This window comes from Ictalurus furcatus, chromosome 6, assembly GCF_023375685.1.
Source record: "Ictalurus furcatus strain D&B chromosome 6, Billie_1.0, whole genome shotgun sequence".
Lineage (NCBI taxonomy): Eukaryota > Metazoa > Chordata > Actinopteri > Siluriformes > Ictaluridae > Ictalurus > Ictalurus furcatus.
In genome coordinates this window covers 16,051,647-16,069,159 of record NC_071260.1, presented here as the reverse complement: position 1 = coordinate 16,069,159, position 17,513 = coordinate 16,051,647, and the positions used below count along the sequence as shown (strand labels likewise).

Here is a 17,513-nt window from a genome sequence, read left to right as displayed (position 1 = left end):
GAAGGTGCGAGGGGATAAAGCTAGCGATATTTCTGTGTGGAAATATGCACTATTTAGATCTATCATCACAAACCAGTCCTCAGACTGAATCTGTGGAACGATAAGTTTTGGCATCAGCATCTTGAACCTGTATGTCCAAAGAGTACAGTTCAGATGACGCAGATCTAAAATTGGCTGTATACTCCTATTTTTTGCGGACCAGGAAATAACGGCTGTAAAAACCTCCCTCCCTCAGGAAACGGGGTACATGTTCTGTGGCCCCTTTGTCCAAGAGGGATCTTACTTCCTGCGCTAACGTCAGGCTCTAGTCTGTGCTGACTACTGTGGTGAGCACACCTCTGAACCGGGGGGGTCGAGCTATAAACTGGACCCGGTAACCCTTTTCTACGGTAGACAGAACCCATGGAGACACATTTGGCAGTAGTTTCCATGCTGCCAGATGGTCTTTTAGTGACGTTAACTATTCCACATTCTATTGGAGGGAAAGTATAAGATTTTCGTTGCCCTGTGACAGCTCGCTGACCAGAGAACACTGAAAACTTGAGGACCGCCTTGGCTAGGGGAGGCCCTACAGTAGCACTGGAGGCTAACTGCCCTAACAACCTCATGTCCCCTGATACGTCCCTCCACGGCCCCTCAGGACCACTCTTCTTTGCCTGCTTGGCCTTTATGACCATTCTCAGATCAGGCCTAGTAGCAGGCCGCAACTGTGGCCTGACTGTGTCTGCGGGGGTTGGCGGGCTGCCATACTCACCTTCTAGGTCTCCCTCGCACTAGTGCTGGCCCGGGCATCACTCGTGGATGCCTGAGTGAGCTCAAGACAACAGGGAAGGAACTGGCTGAATGCCGCCATATGTCGAGCTCACTTAGCAGGTCTGTTTGGTAGGCCTGCAACACTGTCATTGTCTGCAGTGACCCACAAGCAAGACTACTACCGTATAGGCCTTGCCCACCAACACCACGCTGGCTTGGATGGCAAAGCCGGCCCCCCTAATTACCTGCCGTCGATGGAGAGAGGTAGCTCACGAGTGCCTCCTCCACCTTCAGCATAGCTAAATAGCTGATATTTTATCATGCACTTCTGGAAGAAAGGGGAGTTTCTGCAGTGTGAGGGAGAAAAAGGCTCATCCAGCCTTAGTAATCACTTCAAGGCAGCTCAGTTACTCAGTTTTTAGCACATCCTTCTGGCTCCTCGGAGTCAGAGAGGAATTATTACTATTATTTGTGTGTGTGTGTGTGTGTGTGTGTGTGTGTGTGTGTGTTTTTTTTCCCTTTTGGCTTTCCATAGCGGAAGGAGGAGTCGCGACGCGAGCTCCAAAATACAGCGGAGAGCCGAACCCGGAAGACAGAGCAAGAGATAGAGCAGCGCTCGTCTCCGGCTCCTCTTCCGGATCCATAAGAGATCCCCTGAACCTGAGACGACTTGCTGCCTCGGCAGTGGCCGGACCAGATCCGCGAGGCTCTGAAACCCAACTCGCATCGGCTTCCGAGAAGAGTGCGAGTCGCGAGCCGAGCTGCTTAATGTAGGCATTACCATGCGCAGCCTCTCGAGGCTGCCATCGTATGCTACATCCCAGACACTTCACCCAAAAAGTGTGCACTATTCCCCGTGATGAAATGGGAGCAATCCGTAACACACTTCCTGAATTCTCTCACTCATATTTTTCTTTCTCGCTAATTCCTTTTTTTCTTCTCTTTTTTTTTTAAAGGGATAAAAAAGTTCTGAGATTTTGAGAAAAGATAGTGAGGAAATGACGCGAGGAAATGAAGCATCTTTTTGTTTCTTTATACAAACAACTGACATGCAGTCTTTCACTGAAAATAATAAAGGCTGATGGCGTGGTTCACAGGTGCCATATTTATATCACGCGACACGCTTAATTGCCATGTCACCTGATCATGGCAGGCCTATAAATAGGCATGATTTTACACAAACTTCAGATGCCGGTCATGCGCGAGAGGCGCTTCCATAGTGTTATGCTAAACACAGCGTCTTGTTCCCTTTGAAAGGGAACCTGGTTGTCTCTTCCAGAAGGTTAGGAATTGGCAATCAGTGCAGCTTATTTGAAATTTGAATTGTACTTCACTGTTCCTGTATATTTAAACTGAAAAAAAATTACCAATTGTATGAGTTATTCATTATGTATATCTAGTCATTTGGACAGCATGGTGGTGCAACAAGTAGCAGTACAGGAGACAGCTGAAAACTACACCTTTGTGCCTTTTCTAATAATGCAGCAATCAGACCAAACATGAATAAAAATATCCCACTGGAAATTGTCAGATCACTGAAGGGAAAAGCACAAAGGGCAAAGTTTTATTTGTTTTACACCAGTCAGGACCATTATATTAATCTGTGCAGCTCATCTGTATGGCTGAAGAAAGGGTTAACTGCATACATAAAGGTGCAATGTGTTTATTTGTTTATATATATATATATATATTTGGAGGGGTTCCACTAGGGCCATAGAAGTTCTACATTGAAGGCGGTCTCATGGTGCCTTAGCCTCGCTTAAGTCCTCTGTAAAATAGAAGGGGAGCATGACAGAGAACACGCTAGTGTTATTCACTCTGCTCTCACTCTCCCTTGTTTGGGAATGTGAGACCTTTTTATTCCTCATCAGTGTGGGTCAGCTGTGTGTGATTATCCTACCCTACCCTTCTGCTGGTCCTGTCAGTGTAGTCCAAAATTGGGAAGCTGAAGTGGGGCATTGCTGCTGCTTCTGCACCATGCACAGCACCCTGACCACATCATCCAAGGCCGGTGGGTAGTCCCTCCAACACAATCAATAGTAAATATGTCTTTCACTACAGTTTAGACAGTTGACAGTTTTAATATACATTTATATTTATGGCATTTGGCAGATGCCTTTATCCAGAGATTTACATTTATCTCATTTATACAACTGAGCGTTAAGGGCCTTGCCCAAGGACCCAACAGTGGTAGCTTGACAGTGCTGGGGCTTGAACTCCTGAACTTTTGATCAGTAACCCAGAACCTTTAACCACTGAGCCACCACTGGCCAAACTAACCAGACTGCAGACCTGGTTAATGTTTAACAACGGAAGTAAGCTTATAGACTGAGCTGGTTGCTTTCTAGAGTTAAATATCTGCACAACCAATATATTTTTTGTCACTTATGCTGTTAGAATGGAGCTATCCCACAGACATCCACTAGGGTTCTTGTGGTAGAATTCTGCTTTTTTGTCTCTGCCTGCTAGTATTTTCTTGTTAGCAAGGTTGTCACCTCGGAGTACTATGCATTCAACACCATACAGCTTCCAGTCCTGGACAAAAGGGAAAGCAGTACAGTATACCAATTATCACTGGGATGTTGGGCTTTCTACTTGGGAGGTCTCAGTTTGTCAGACTCCCCAGTGTGTGTGAGGTGCTACTGTGTTGCATCATCCTCAATCGCTTCCCCTTCATACTCTACACTGCAGACTCCAGCTGTAAAACTACTCAATGCCACCTGCAAACAACTTGAGAGGAATTGTTTACTACACTGCGTCAGCAAAAAGATGATAGTAGATTGTAGATTCCGGATGAAGCAGGAGCTTGGAACGGCAGTTATTATGTACACTGAGAATGTGGAGGTTGTGCAGTGCTACAAATAGCTGTGGGTCTGTGTTGACAAAAATAATGGAGTGGGCAATATACATTCTCACCCTGTGAGCTTGTAAAATAGTTGTTGTTCTTCTTTCATTCAGACACTATGAAAACAATTTATAAGCACTGTTACTATCAAAACAATGTTGAAAACATGTCATAGTGTAGGGTTATTGAGAGTAAGTTGTGAGACTCATTAGCTTGAAAAGAGGTTTCAGGGTCAACATAATATTTCTGACATTTTCCTTCTTTTGGTCTTTGATATTGCAACTTCTGTGGCTGTACTTGTCAAGGCCTTTGCCACTTTAAAATCTGGACATTAGGCTGCATTTAGCACCTTTTCCTGTGCTTTTGTGTTTTTCCAGAAGGACTGTGAAGCGCGTTGTGCACAAGACCAGTTCCAGTGCCAGAACAACCTCTGCATTTCAGCTAAGTGGCTGTGTGATGGCCAGGAAGACTGCAAGACTGGAGAGGATGAGAGAAACTGCCCTGGAACAGGTACGTTGCAAAAATCTTTACTGTTTGTCTAAACATCTCTGTGTTCATTCATCTGTTTAGCATTAACTTATTCAGGCAGTTAAAGATAGCCTTGATATCAAAAGGTGACATTTCATTACAACTAAGTGATCTACTGCACATGGTATATGTAAGGGGTTGTACATTACCATTAGCCACAAAGCAGTTTTACAGGAATCTGAATGCAGATGTAGATCCCTAATGAGCAAGCCAGAGTAGCAAGGAAAAAAAACAGCATGAGTAAAATACTTTGATTTTATAGTATACAGTTGTAGAAGAATAATGATTCACAATCTGAGAGTCTGGTTCCTCTCAAACAGTATTGAGTGTTATTGTTTCCCAGATTCTAAACTAGCATTTTCTCTTTAGTCATGAACCTTTTGACGGCTCTATAGTTGACCATTTTCAGTATTTCACAACAGCTTTTAAACCCTGTGCATCACGCAGACTGTATTTAGTTTGTAAGCTATAGTTATATTTTGAATCACATTTTGTGCTGTGCCTATAGATAGATAGATAGATAGAGAGAGCGAGAAAACCCCGATTCTGAACAAGTTGGGACAGTATGGAAGATGCAAACAAACAAAAAGAATCATTTGAAAATTCAATTCACCCTGTACTATATTGAAAACATATTATTAACACATTATTTGATGTTTTACTTTGTGAATTAAATTTCTTTTTGAAAATATACTAAGTTTTACCAAAGTATTCCCGAGCCCATGTCAGGATATCCATTACAGTCTCATGACGGTTTTTAAGACATTGATGTCTGAGGGATCGGAGATCACGCGCATTCAGAAGTGGTTTTCAGCCTGGCCCTTTACGCACTCATATTTGACAGGATTCCTTGAATCTTTTAATTATATTGTGCATTGTAGAAGGTGAAATGCCCAAAATCCTACCGATTTGTCTTTGGACAATGTTGTTCTCAAAGTGTTGGATTATTCACTGACGCAACTGTTGGCAGATTGGCGAGCCTCGACCCATCCTTGCTCTTGAAGGACTAGGTCTTTTTTTGGAGGCTCCTTATATACTAGGATTAGATGATTGCCTCACCTGTTTCACATCACCTTCTTATTTCAACTTGTCACATCACTATATATTAGTCCTAAATTTCCCCTGTCGCAACTTTTTTGAAACCTGTTGCATACATCAATTTCAAAATAAACGGTTATCTTCAAAAAACTATGCAGTTGATTATGCAAAACATCAAATACCTTGTCTTTTTGCATTTTTTTTGTTTAAATACAAGTCCAAGTACATTTACAAATCACCCCTCCTTGTTTTTATTAACATTTTCCATAATGTCCCAATTTTTGGAATTGGGATTGTATATAGATAGATACGGCCCTGAGAGAGAGCAGCTTGGCAATTTCAAAACAGTATTTTACCATCTTAGACAGTTCTTTTCTCCTCCCAGATATGCTGTTTTTATTTATTTATCTAGAAAACCAATGGACCTGTCTCAGTGGATTCCTTTGTTGTCTGTATGTAATTTGTTCTGTAGCTGTCAAGCTAAAGAAATGTATAATTGTGTGTGATCTTATGTGTCTCTCCTTTGCAGTGCTCCCTTCCTGTTCAATCAATGAGTATGTGTGTGCCAGTGGAGGATGTGTGTCAGCTAGCCTGAGGTGTGATGGACATGATAACTGTCCTGATAGCTCTGATGAAGTATGTCCTTCTGCTAAGCCTTCACGTACCAGACACAAACACATTAGGAGCCTACACCTGGCAGAATGTGCTAACATGTAATAAAATGTAGCATTGTGTCATTAAATAGGAACCTGAACGGTGCTTTATATTATATCCAAATACAACACAAAGTATATACATGGTGTAAAATATTATTTATTTAACAGAAATGGACAACATAACTGACATTATGTGCTTACTTAGACTGTGCGGCTCTCACTGTTTCCATGGAAACGTTGCTCAATTTTTTCCCTTCCTCCTCCACAATAAGGTGAACTCCACCCATGGAGAGTGTCTGTCTGATTATCTTAGTGTCTCTTTTCTGGTCTCTCACCAGATAGACTGTGTCAAAGAGTGCAGAGAGGATGAGTTCCTCTGCAGGAACCATGCTCACTGCATCCCAAAACGATGGCGCTGTGACGAAGTGTTCGATTGTGTGGATCACAGTGATGAGGAAAGCTGTGACCACGGTACACAGAAGCTACAATTTCTTGTTTTATATTTAGCATTGCATTTATTTCTTATTTAATACAGCTTAGATCCCAGCGTAATGTTAGTATGATACCTCAGTTTGAGAAGCAGGTACATTTAAAATATACAGTACTTATAGTTGCAATCAAAATGATTCAACCCCATTGGAAATCAGGTTTATTGACAAAATTTACAGACATTCAGCTGTTTGCAATGAACAAATCAAACAAAAGCAATTGAAATAGTTCAACACACTGAATGCTTCAAGTGCTTTCCCCAAATTCAACTGAAAATGCAACTTATAATGACTTCTCCAGTCTCAAAATTATTCAACCCCTTCATGGCAAGCATTTCAGTACTTAGTACAGCACCCTTTTGCTGTTATGACCTGGTGCAAACGAGATGCATCGCTTCTGGCAGCGTTTCTGAGGAATCTTAGCCCATTCCTCATGAGCAATGGCCTCTAGTTCAGTAATATTCTTGGGTTTGGGTGCTGCAACCGCCTTCTTCAAATCCCACCAGAGATTCTCTATGGGGTTTAAGTCAGGTGACTGTGATGGCCCTGTAAAATCTCCCAGGTCTTTTTCTGCAACCAATCCTTGGTGGCATTTGAGGTATGCTTGGGATCATTGTCCTGTTGGAAGGTCCAGTGACGCCCAAGCTTTATCTTCCTCACAGATGGCATGATGTTTTCTCCTAGGATTTCCTGATACTTCACTGAATCCATTTTGCCTTCCACACGCTGCAGGTTTCCAGTGCCAGAGGATACAAAGCAGCCCCAGAGCATCACCAAGCCACCACCATGCTTGACTGTGAACAGAGTGTTCTTTCTTCATTCTTCTTCCTCCAGACATGCCGTTGATCCATCATGCCGAAAAGTTCCATAAAGTTCCGAAAAGTTTTATTTCATCACTCCACAGAACAGAATCCCAAAGCTTCTATGGCTTATTTATATGATTATGAGCTGATTTTTCTTGTGCTTTTGGGTCAGTAGTGGCGTACATCTGGCATGGAAACGTTCTGCATTTAGTATGCGCCTTACTGTGCTCACTGAAACCTCAGTGCCTGCTGCCACCAAGGCTTGCTTCAGGTCTTTTGTAGTCATTTGAGGGTTTTTCACAACCTGCCTTCTGAGAAATCTGGTTGCAGCCGTTGATAGCTTAATTTTTCTGCCCAGTCCAGGTATTTCATACATTTTCTGAGCCCTAGCCAATTCAGGTATTTCATGTGTCCCAGCTCAAGCACACCTGGTGCAACTAATGAAGCCCTTGATTAGTTGCATCAGATGTGCTTGAGACAACACCTTTTTAGCATATTTGTGCTGTTGTGAGAGATTCTATTATGGGGGTTGAATACTTTTGAGACTGGAGAAATAATTATAAGTTGCATTTTCAGTTGAATTTGGGGAAACCACTTGAAACATTCGTTGTGTTGAACTATTTCAATTACTTTTGTTTGATTTGTTAATTGCAAACAGCTGAAAGTCTGTATTTATGTAATTTTGACAATAAACCTGCTTTGCAATGGGGGTTGAATAATTTTGATTGCAACTGTACATGGAAGTCTTTTTGGTTCAGATGAGGCTTTTATTGAAGTAACTGCTTGAAGAATGCATTCATATTGTAATGATTATGCTTTATGTGTAATCTGACACATAATAAACAATATTCATACCTTCAATTATATAAAAATTGACAAACTGCTGTGATTACAGGAGCATTTTTCTGCCGTCCTGATGAGTTTGTTTGCAACAATACCCTTTGTAAGCTGCATTCCTGGGTGTGTGATGGCGAGGATGACTGCGGAGATAACTCTGATGAAGATGCTGAGTTGTGTGGTAAGAAGTCAGATTCAGACGCTAAACCTACCGCACTTGTTGTAAATTCATATTCCATAAACCTTCTATACATTTTTTATTCGATAAAGGCTGTTATTATTCAGTCAAATGCTGGCCTGCTTAATAAATTCAGACAATGGAATTTCAATGATGAAACTTCAGCAGCTGAAATCGCATGTGCAATTTAACTGTATTGTCAGGAATGGGTTGGGAGGTAGATAGGATAACTAGGTTTGTTTTGTGTTGTGGATACTGGCCCAGTAAAGTATTTTACTCGAAAAAAAAAAAGTGTAGCACAGACAGTAACGTTTGAACAAAATTGGCTGTAGTTTCTACTTGCAACTCTTGTTTTCAAATCTTATGAACTCAGCTTCTGTAGCAAATTCTCTGTGAGCGGCTTGTCACATGCATTTATTATTCATTTAAAGGCTGCACATTGGACCAGATACTAGCTACAGGGCTAGAGATATTAAGTAAAAAAATTTCACAGACTTTCATTAAAATTTTTCTTATTTAAACCTCCCAGGTTTGATTAGCAAATAGACAACATGGCTTTAAAAAAACAAAGTTCACAGGAAGTGAAGTGAATTTATTTTTATGGATTAAGAATTCAGAGTACATGTTAGCTGTTCAGTCCAGTCCATGAGTCAAAATAAACAAATGAACTATGGTTAAGCATTAAAATGTAAATGTTATCACTGTTCAGTCATGTTAGTTGCTTATTCGGACCTTTGAGAGAGAGAAATTTTATGTACCAGACCTATTTGAATAGGGTTTAGCTAACTAGCTAGCTACTCTGCTGAAATCATTTGATTTTGAATACTGTAATACTGAATAGCAACTTCCAGTGTAGTTCTGGAATACTTTACAAGGTCTGTATATGGATTTGCTATGAAATAACTATTTTCTCACTATTCATTACTTCTTTCTCCAGCTAAGCTGCCTTGCCCTTTTACAAGGCCACATCGCTGCAGAAATGATAGAGTGTGTTTGCGGCTTGATCAAATCTGTAACAGTGTGGATGACTGTGGTGACAATTCAGACGAAGAGCAGTGTGGTAAGTCAAATCTATAAAAAAAAAAAACCACTATTATTGAAATCTTTTGGATGGTTAAGACAGTTCCAGTGTGTGGGGAGGCAGTTATTCTGTGTTCTGGTTTCTTAGTCTTGTTTTTTATAGAGAATTTAACTGTGCAACTGAACTTTTGAATCTGCTCCAAACCAGAGGCTGTGTCTGCCAGACCAAAGCCATGTGGAAAGACTGAGTTTACCTGCAGTAACAAGCACTGTATACCTGCTCAGCTGCAGTGTGACTTATTTGATGATTGTGGCGATGGAGGATCCGATGAGCATGACTGCAAGGCCTGTAAGTATCTTTGTATCCTTGCCGCCTGAGTAACATCTGCATCCATGTGCATTGAGTTTGAGTGGAAGATCTAAAAAAGTCATCAGAAAAAGAAAGAAATGTATATGTGTGTGTATATATATATATATATATATATACACACACACAGCATGTGAATCTGAAAATGGTTCAAGTTTAAAATATTTTCCACAAAAAATATCTGATTTAGAATTATATATGTTCTTTTCTGTTTACTATAAAAGGGGATGTACTTATAATGTGTGAGCTTTCAAGGCTGTCTTTCATTCCAGTTTTGAATGGAGACATCTGTGGGAAAAGGATGAATCCATGTGGAGAGGATGCAGTGTGCAATCAAACAAGTACCAATGTAACTTGCCAATGTAAACCTGGATTTCAAAGGAATCTCAAGACTAAACGGTGTGAAGGTGCAGTGAACCTTTTGCTGCTAAACTGCTATAAACTGGATACTAGTAGACCTTAGTTTTATAAGGTTCAGGCTTAACTCAGATAGAATCCTATACTATCTTGTGTTTTCAAACTATTGTTACATCTTTATCTTGTACTGTACATACAGGAGATTACACATTGGAAAATGGTTGTGGATAATTAACTGTGAGTTTGGATGAGTGTTTGTTTTGAAGCTAGTTTCCTCCGCTCCGTTAGAAACAGTAGTAATTATTTGAGTTTGTGAACATTCTCAGGATGATGATTGTACTTAATGACTTGTATATTGAGGCAGAATCAGCCCCCATCAACTATATAACTACTGCTGTGTAAATGGTATCACCTTCCTCAAAGTACAGCAAAATCACTGTGGTGAGGTTGAAGGGATCAACGAAGAGTAACAGCCATAATAGAATATCTGATTATTCTTTTTCAGAAATCAATGAGTGTCTATATTTTGGCACTTGCTCACACTATTGTACAAATACTAAAGGATCATACAAATGTACATGTGACAAAAATTATAAGGATATCAATGGCAACTGTGTAGCTAAAGGTAAGGACCTACACTTTCCAGTGATTTCATTTCTGCTGCATCATTTTAAATTTTTTTTATTCTCATGTTTCATTATTAGAAACAAATAATAGCATCAGACAGAATATCCTTTACACAACAATCATATATTATTTTAAATTCAGCCAGTAATTTAGGGCCACTTTAAATTAGAAATTTTAAATGTATATATTGAATAATTTTAACTGATATTTCTTTATTATAATATTTGGTACAATGTTTTTTTCCCTCAACAATCATTTGATGGACAGGAGCTATATTAAATCATTTACTGCAGTAGTGAATCTAGTCACAGGTTTATGAAAGAGGTTGATTAGGCAAATTCTTATTAAATTCTTATTACAGATAAAATAATTGCCTATTCATGTTAAAGAATTTCACTGCGCCATTCATGTCAATGCAGGCACATTAATTATTGACAGCAACAGCAGCAATTGGGAGAACTGGGGAATAATTGATCCTCAACCAGCTACTGTATATGCCAGCATTATATCAGCAAATTGGATGCACTCGCACTAAAATACATCCAGTCGCCTATTCTTTAAAATTGCATTTAATTGTAATAACAATGGGGTGCTGAAACCCGTATTCTTAGTCAGCTATTGAAACAAACTTCATCAATCATTCATCATAGCGTTCAAAATTCAAAACATATTTCCATTATATTTTTACAGTTGTAATACTTTGCTTAATGTAAAAAGAAATGTATAAGTCAGAATTGTTGTCTGTACTGCATAGCCAAGTTACTTAATTTATTGTTTTATAGAATAATTTATACAATTCTATTTCAAATAATGTGCTGTTTTTAGCTTGTTCACCTATGCATTGATGTATTAAATTATATTGATGTGCATCTGTAATTTTCAAACTGTTGTCTTAAACCCTAAATGGAATTTAGCCACTTCTCATTTTTTTTGCATATTAATAACTCAACGGGCAGGACCAGAAGATCGAGTGCTCTACATAGCTAATGACACTGAAATCCGAAGTTTTGTGTATCCATTTAACCAGAGCCATGGACACAAAGTGCTCGCTCGCATCGAGGAAAATGCCCGCATCATTGGGATGGATGCTCTGTTACACCAACAAAAGTTTATCTGGGCTACCCAGTTTAATCCGGGTGGACTTTTTTACAAAGAAATCATAGACAGGAGTCAAACTAAAACAAATGATGGAATAATAGTAAGTATTGCTAACTATGCTAAGCATGTTATCACAAGGGTCCCCAGGAATATTCTTTGTATTGCAAGTTCTTTCTTATATCCTTTCTGTTTCCTGTTCAAATTATGTTGCGTTATTCCTACATATAGTTATACTTTATATTTGTGAAAGATCAGACTTTGAGATTTTTCTGACACACTCTCTTAAATGATGACTGTAGCTGCTGAATTCATGATCTTTTATTCATTTATTTATTTATTTAGGATATTGCTTGAAAGATATATATATATATATATATATATATATATATATATATATATATATATATATATATTTACCTTCCTATCGTTTGCAGTGCCCAGACTTTCGGCGCCCCAGAGATGTGGCAGCTGATTGGGTAACTGGAAATATCTACTGGACAGACCATTCGAGAATGCACTGGTTCAGCTATTATACAGCCCACTGGACCAAGCTGAGATACTCCATTAATGTGGGCCAGCTCAAGGGAACCAACTGCACTCGTCTGATAACTGATATTGCTGGAGAGCCTTACGCCATTGCCATCAATCCAGTCAAAGGGTAAACTTTTTAGTTATTTTTGCTATTCATTTACATTACATTTACATTTATTCACTTAGCAGATGCTTTTATCCAAAGCGACTAACAAATGAGAAAAGTACAAGCAAAATTCTGTTTTTTTTTTTGTTGTTTTTTAGAAAACGTTAATGGCTATACATATTAAACATGAAAGGGAAAAGTATAAACCGAGGCAAATTACTGATGATATACTGTATATGGTTTTGGATTTAATCTAGCTGTGTAGTTATGAAAAGCAATGGATGCTTAATGACACGGTGGGGAAATTTAGTTTGCCCCATATTTCTTCCATTGTTTTTCAGTGAGGGGTCAGCATGGTTTTGTAGGTGTGGAGGGGCTTTGTTCACAGGAATATGATACTAATTATTGCTTCCAAATGTGGAATCTGAATACCCTTTCTCAAAAACATAATCAAAAATCAATAGCCTTTTACCACACTGTTCTTTAATCATGACATTAAGCAGAGGTGCTATTAAAAACAGTGCTGCAAAAACAGTTACAGTAAAACAGTGCTATGATTTAACAATATTATACTATCTACTCATTATAAGACATTGTGCCAGGCTAGTGCTATGATGGGAGCTTCTCCAATTTTTTACGAGAAAAGCCTCAAATAGCCTATTCATATTAATGATCTGAAATAACAATTTCCATTAAAATAAAATACATCATATGTGAAATGTTGATGCATAGCCTGAAAAGGGAACGTTTGCTGTTTCCGTGGTGGGCCAGGTCAAATTATTATACAGTATATAATATCTCACCGCCATCACAGAAATACCCATGTCTGTTACAGGATGATGTATTGGTCAGTTATTGGTGACCACTCACATATTGAGGAGTCAGCAATGGATGGTTCTATGCGCAGAGTGCTGCTGGATAAAAAACTCAGAAGGCCTACAGGTATTATTCTTTACTTTTGGACACTACAATAAATGTACTGTACTTCTTTATTATCCTTGTTATGCTCTCTATTGTCCACTGTCTTCCACTGGCCCCAACAGTATATATTGTATATACAATAGAAACTGAAAAATGGAGGATGGAATTGAGTTCTTGTAGATTACAGGATAGGGCAGAATTTATGTTTAGATTTAGTACTTCCTTTAAGTACTTCCTATTACTTTAACGGAAAAAAAAAATTTTCCAAAGGCAAAAAAAACCCCTGTTACACCATTAGAAGCAAGTGTTATCTAAAAGTGACTTTATAAATATCTCTTACGAAGCTACTGAATGCTCGGCTTCCATCCCTTACTCTTTCTGCAATGCCGTAAATTATTGCTTTATAATATTTATGCCTTTTATATCTAAGCAACTCAGGATACATTAATATATATTAATTGGATATTTATAATGTGCATTGATGTCACAGATCGTGACGGAGCAGAGATAAGGCGGATGCAAGTGCAGGATAACAGTTGTTTATTTGTAGAGACAGGCAGGCAGACAAATCCAAAACGTGATCCAAAACGTAATCCATAAACATGCAAGAGGTCAGGGGATTTTCAAACAGGCATACACGGGGCTAGGCAGAAATCTAGGTCGATAACCAAAACAAGACACGAATTAGAACGAGGGACTGGAAGTGGAGAATCCAGCACTAACTTATGACTATGACGCGAACTAAACTAACGCTAAACATTTACTTACGACTTCTTAATCTTCCGCGTTGTGTGCTGGGAAGCGCGCGGTATATATGCGGACATGATTAGCGTGTAAACTGCTATCAGCTGGGAGCAATACAGACCCACGTGAATTCCCAGCCAATGACGGAACAGGGAGGAGACATGACAAACAAACAAAACACACGTGTCCCAATGTCACTACGGTCGACAGCGGAAAAGCAGGTGCTCACGCATTTGCGCTTAGAGCACACTACTTCAAGGGGGAATCGTGACAGAACCCCCCCCCCCAAGGGCACTCCTCCCGGAGTGCCATGAGTCATCCCACTTCATTGGCGGCCCCGGCCCCCTGGGCTGAATGTCCCAAGCAGAGACGTGAAACTGCACGGTGTTCTTGGCGGCGTAGGGAAGCAGAGCGACGACCTCAGCTGGACAGGGAGGCTGAGCGACGACCTCAGCTGGACAGGGAGGCTGAGCGACGACCTCAGCTGGGAATGAGGGCAGAGCGACGACCTCAGCTGGGCATGAGGGCAGAGCGACGTCCTCAGCTGGGCATGAGGGCAGAGCGACGTCCTCAGCTGGGCATGAGGGCAGAGCGACGTCCTCAGCTGGGCATGAGGGCAGAGCGACGTCCTCGGCGGAGCAGGGAAACAGAGCACTGTACACGGCAGAGCAGGGAAACAGAGCACTGTACTCGGCGGAGCAAGGAAGGAGGGTGACGTCCTCGTCGGAGCATGAAAGCGGAGTGACGTCCCCAGCTGAACTGGGAGGCAGAGCGAAGTCCCCTGTAAGGCCAGGGAGAGGAGCGTGGGTCTCCTCGAAGCAGAAGGGGGGGGGGGAAACACTATTTGCCATGGAGCAGGGGGACTGAGCGACGACCTCAGCCGAACAGGCGGGCTGAGCGACGACCTCAGCCGAACAGGCGGGCTGAGCGACGACCTCAACCGAACAGGCGGGCTGAGGCTCTGAGGTCACTAGGTGAACCTTGGGCATGGGTGGAGCTTGGCTGGCCGTGTCAGCGGACTGGGGCGTGAACGGAGCTTGGCTGTGCGTGTCGGCAGACTGTGGCGTGAACGGAGCTTGGCTGTGCGTGTCGGCAGACTGTGGCGTGAGCGGAGCTTGGCTGTGCGTGTCGGCAGACTGTGGCGTGAGCGGAACTTGGCGGTGCGTGTCGGCAGACTGGGGCGTGAGCGGAGCTTGGCGGTGCGTGTCGGCAGACTGGGGCGTGAGCAGAGCTTGGCCTCTGAGCCTGGAGGCTTGGCTTGGGCGTCAGAGCCTGGAGGCTTGGCTTGGGCGTCAGGAACGTGAGACTTGACCTGGACCTTCCTGACTGGAGGCTGGACCTGGAGCTCAGGGACTGGAGGCTGGACCTGGAGCTCAGGGACTGGAGGCTTGGCTTGGGGCTCAGGGGCTGGAGGCTTGGCTTGGAGCTCAGGGGCTGGAGGCTTGGCTTGGATCGCAGGGGCTGGAGGCTTGGCTTGGATCGCAGGGGCTGGAGGCTTGGCTTGGATCGCAGGGGCTGGAGGCTTGGCTTGGATCGCAGGGATGTGAGGCTTGGCTTGGACCTTTTGTTGGAGCTCGGCGGGTGAGCTCACCTCGTGGGGCTCAGGTTCGAGCTCTGAGGTCACCCTGTCGGTCCCGGGCTGGGTCTCTGCACGGGCTCTCCGGTGGTGTTTCTTATGCTCCCGCCAGCTGCTCTTGAAGCATTCCTGAGAGCAGAAGAAAGCTTCCTGGAGGCCCAGCTTCCTGCAAGTGGGACATTGAAGCTGAGTCTCTCTCCCACAGCCCTCGGTCATACATCTCGGGGATTTCGCCCCCGTGTTGGCCGGAAACTGAAGTGGATCGCTGGTTACTGCCCTGTCCATCTCCTCATAATAGAGGTTGAATGGTGGGTCCACCTGGGGCTGTCCATTGACTCTCCACCCCAGTAAATCAAGACCACGAAGTTGTCCAGGCTGTGAAAACTCCTCCATAAACAGCTCTGTAAACTGAGTTACATCATGGAGGGCTGGCGACCCAGCACTCACCAGTAGCTCCGCCCAGTCACGGGCCGGGCCGCAAAACCTGGACACCAGGAACCCGATCCACTCTCTCTTAGTAGGCTTGGGAACAGCCAAGCTGCAGAAATACTCCTGGCAGCTGAAGAGAAACTCCAGCGGGTAGCTCCCCAATCCCGCTGTCTCTGGCGGCAATTCAATGGCGTACCTTTTGGGAAATTGCTCGGATGAAAAATGCGGCCAGTAATCCGAGCGTTCCCCGATGCGGTATTGTCCTACGATTTTCCTGGTTGCTGTGGCGTGCCTTCTCTCTAGTCCTCCTGCTGCATCCATGTTAAGGCGGAAGATTCTGTCACAGGTCGTGACGGAGCAGAGATAAGACGGATGCAAGTGCAGGATAACAGTTGTTTATTTGTAGAGACAAGCAGGCAGACAAATCCAAAACGTGATCCAAAACGTAATCCATAAACATGCAAGAGGTCAGGCGATTGGCAAACAGGCATACACGGGGCTAGGCAGGAATCTAGGTCGATAACCAAAACAAGACACGAACTAGAACGAGGGACTGGAAGCGTATGACTATGACTATGACTATGACTATGACTATGACTATGACTATGACTATGACTATGACTATGACGCGAACTAAACTAACGCTGCACATTTACTTACGACATCTTAATCTTCCGCGTTGTGTGCTGGGAAGCGCGCGGTATATATGCGGACATGATTAGCGTGTAAACTGCTATCAGCTGGGAGCAATACGGACCCACGTGAATTCCCAGCCAATAACGGAACAGGGAGGAGACATGACAAACATAAACAAAACACACGTGTCCCAATGTCACTACGGTCGACAGCGGAAAAGCAGGTGCTCGCGCATTTGCGCTTAGAGCACACTGCTTCAAGGGGGAATCGTGACAATTGATGCCATAAATGGTCTACTTCTTGCATACTACAGACATTTTATGCCTTGCTTTAGATAGAGCTAATGTCAAGCTCTCAATATATTTGTATTATAGCATTTCTTTTATTGTGCTTCAAGTGGAAATGGCTACTTTTGAGCTTTTTATTAAATTTAAAAGCTAAAAATTAAGTGAAGAAAAGTATTCACAAACACACATGGCTTTCATTAAACCTGTAGGAAATTCCTTTTGGAGACAATAATATGTTACACTTGAATTTGGTCTCCTTTGGCCTTCTGTTCTTTACTGTTTTTAGTGTACATCCATGATGTATTGTGAGACCTTTATAAGAGAGATTTATAAGGAAACTAAATATGTTCCTAATACTCTCTTAGGATTAGCACTTGATTACTTCAGCCAGCATTTGTACTGGGCTGATGCAGAGCTCTCGGTCATTGGGAGTGTGTGTTTGGATGGCTCAGATCCACGGGTGGTCATCGATGGAAAACAGGGTAAGTTTAACAATTTAAAGCTAATGTTTGTCTCATAATCTTACTTTGCTTCACACTCCATGATGGGAATTGGGATATACAGTAGCATGCACACACATCATGCACAATTTAGATCATTTTAACACTAAATAGTAACATTTAGCTATGCATGGTTCAGGATAGTGTGGGGTGATTTTCAGGTATCGAATTGTACATGTTTCTACAAT

At 42.0% G+C, this 17,513-nt stretch overlaps 1 protein-coding gene across 1 annotated transcript in view; it reads left to right on the top strand.

The window, feature by feature from the left end:
- Positions 1-17,513, top strand: part of lrp1bb (low density lipoprotein receptor-related protein 1Bb) — a 331,362-nt gene that overhangs the window by 293,857 nt on the left and 19,992 nt on the right. The window contains exons 69-80 of the mRNA XM_053626734.1: positions 3,976-4,108; positions 5,694-5,800; positions 6,159-6,291; positions 8,007-8,129; positions 9,064-9,186; positions 9,355-9,495; positions 9,786-9,920; positions 10,376-10,495; positions 11,454-11,695; positions 12,030-12,253; positions 13,068-13,174; positions 17,191-17,307. Of these exons, the coding sequence (XP_053482709.1) occupies positions 3,976-4,108; positions 5,694-5,800; positions 6,159-6,291; positions 8,007-8,129; positions 9,064-9,186; positions 9,355-9,495; positions 9,786-9,920; positions 10,376-10,495; positions 11,454-11,695; positions 12,030-12,253; positions 13,068-13,174; positions 17,191-17,307 (1,705 nt within the window). The remainder of the gene's footprint in view (positions 1-3,975; positions 4,109-5,693; positions 5,801-6,158; positions 6,292-8,006; positions 8,130-9,063; positions 9,187-9,354; positions 9,496-9,785; positions 9,921-10,375; positions 10,496-11,453; positions 11,696-12,029; positions 12,254-13,067; positions 13,175-17,190; positions 17,308-17,513) is intronic.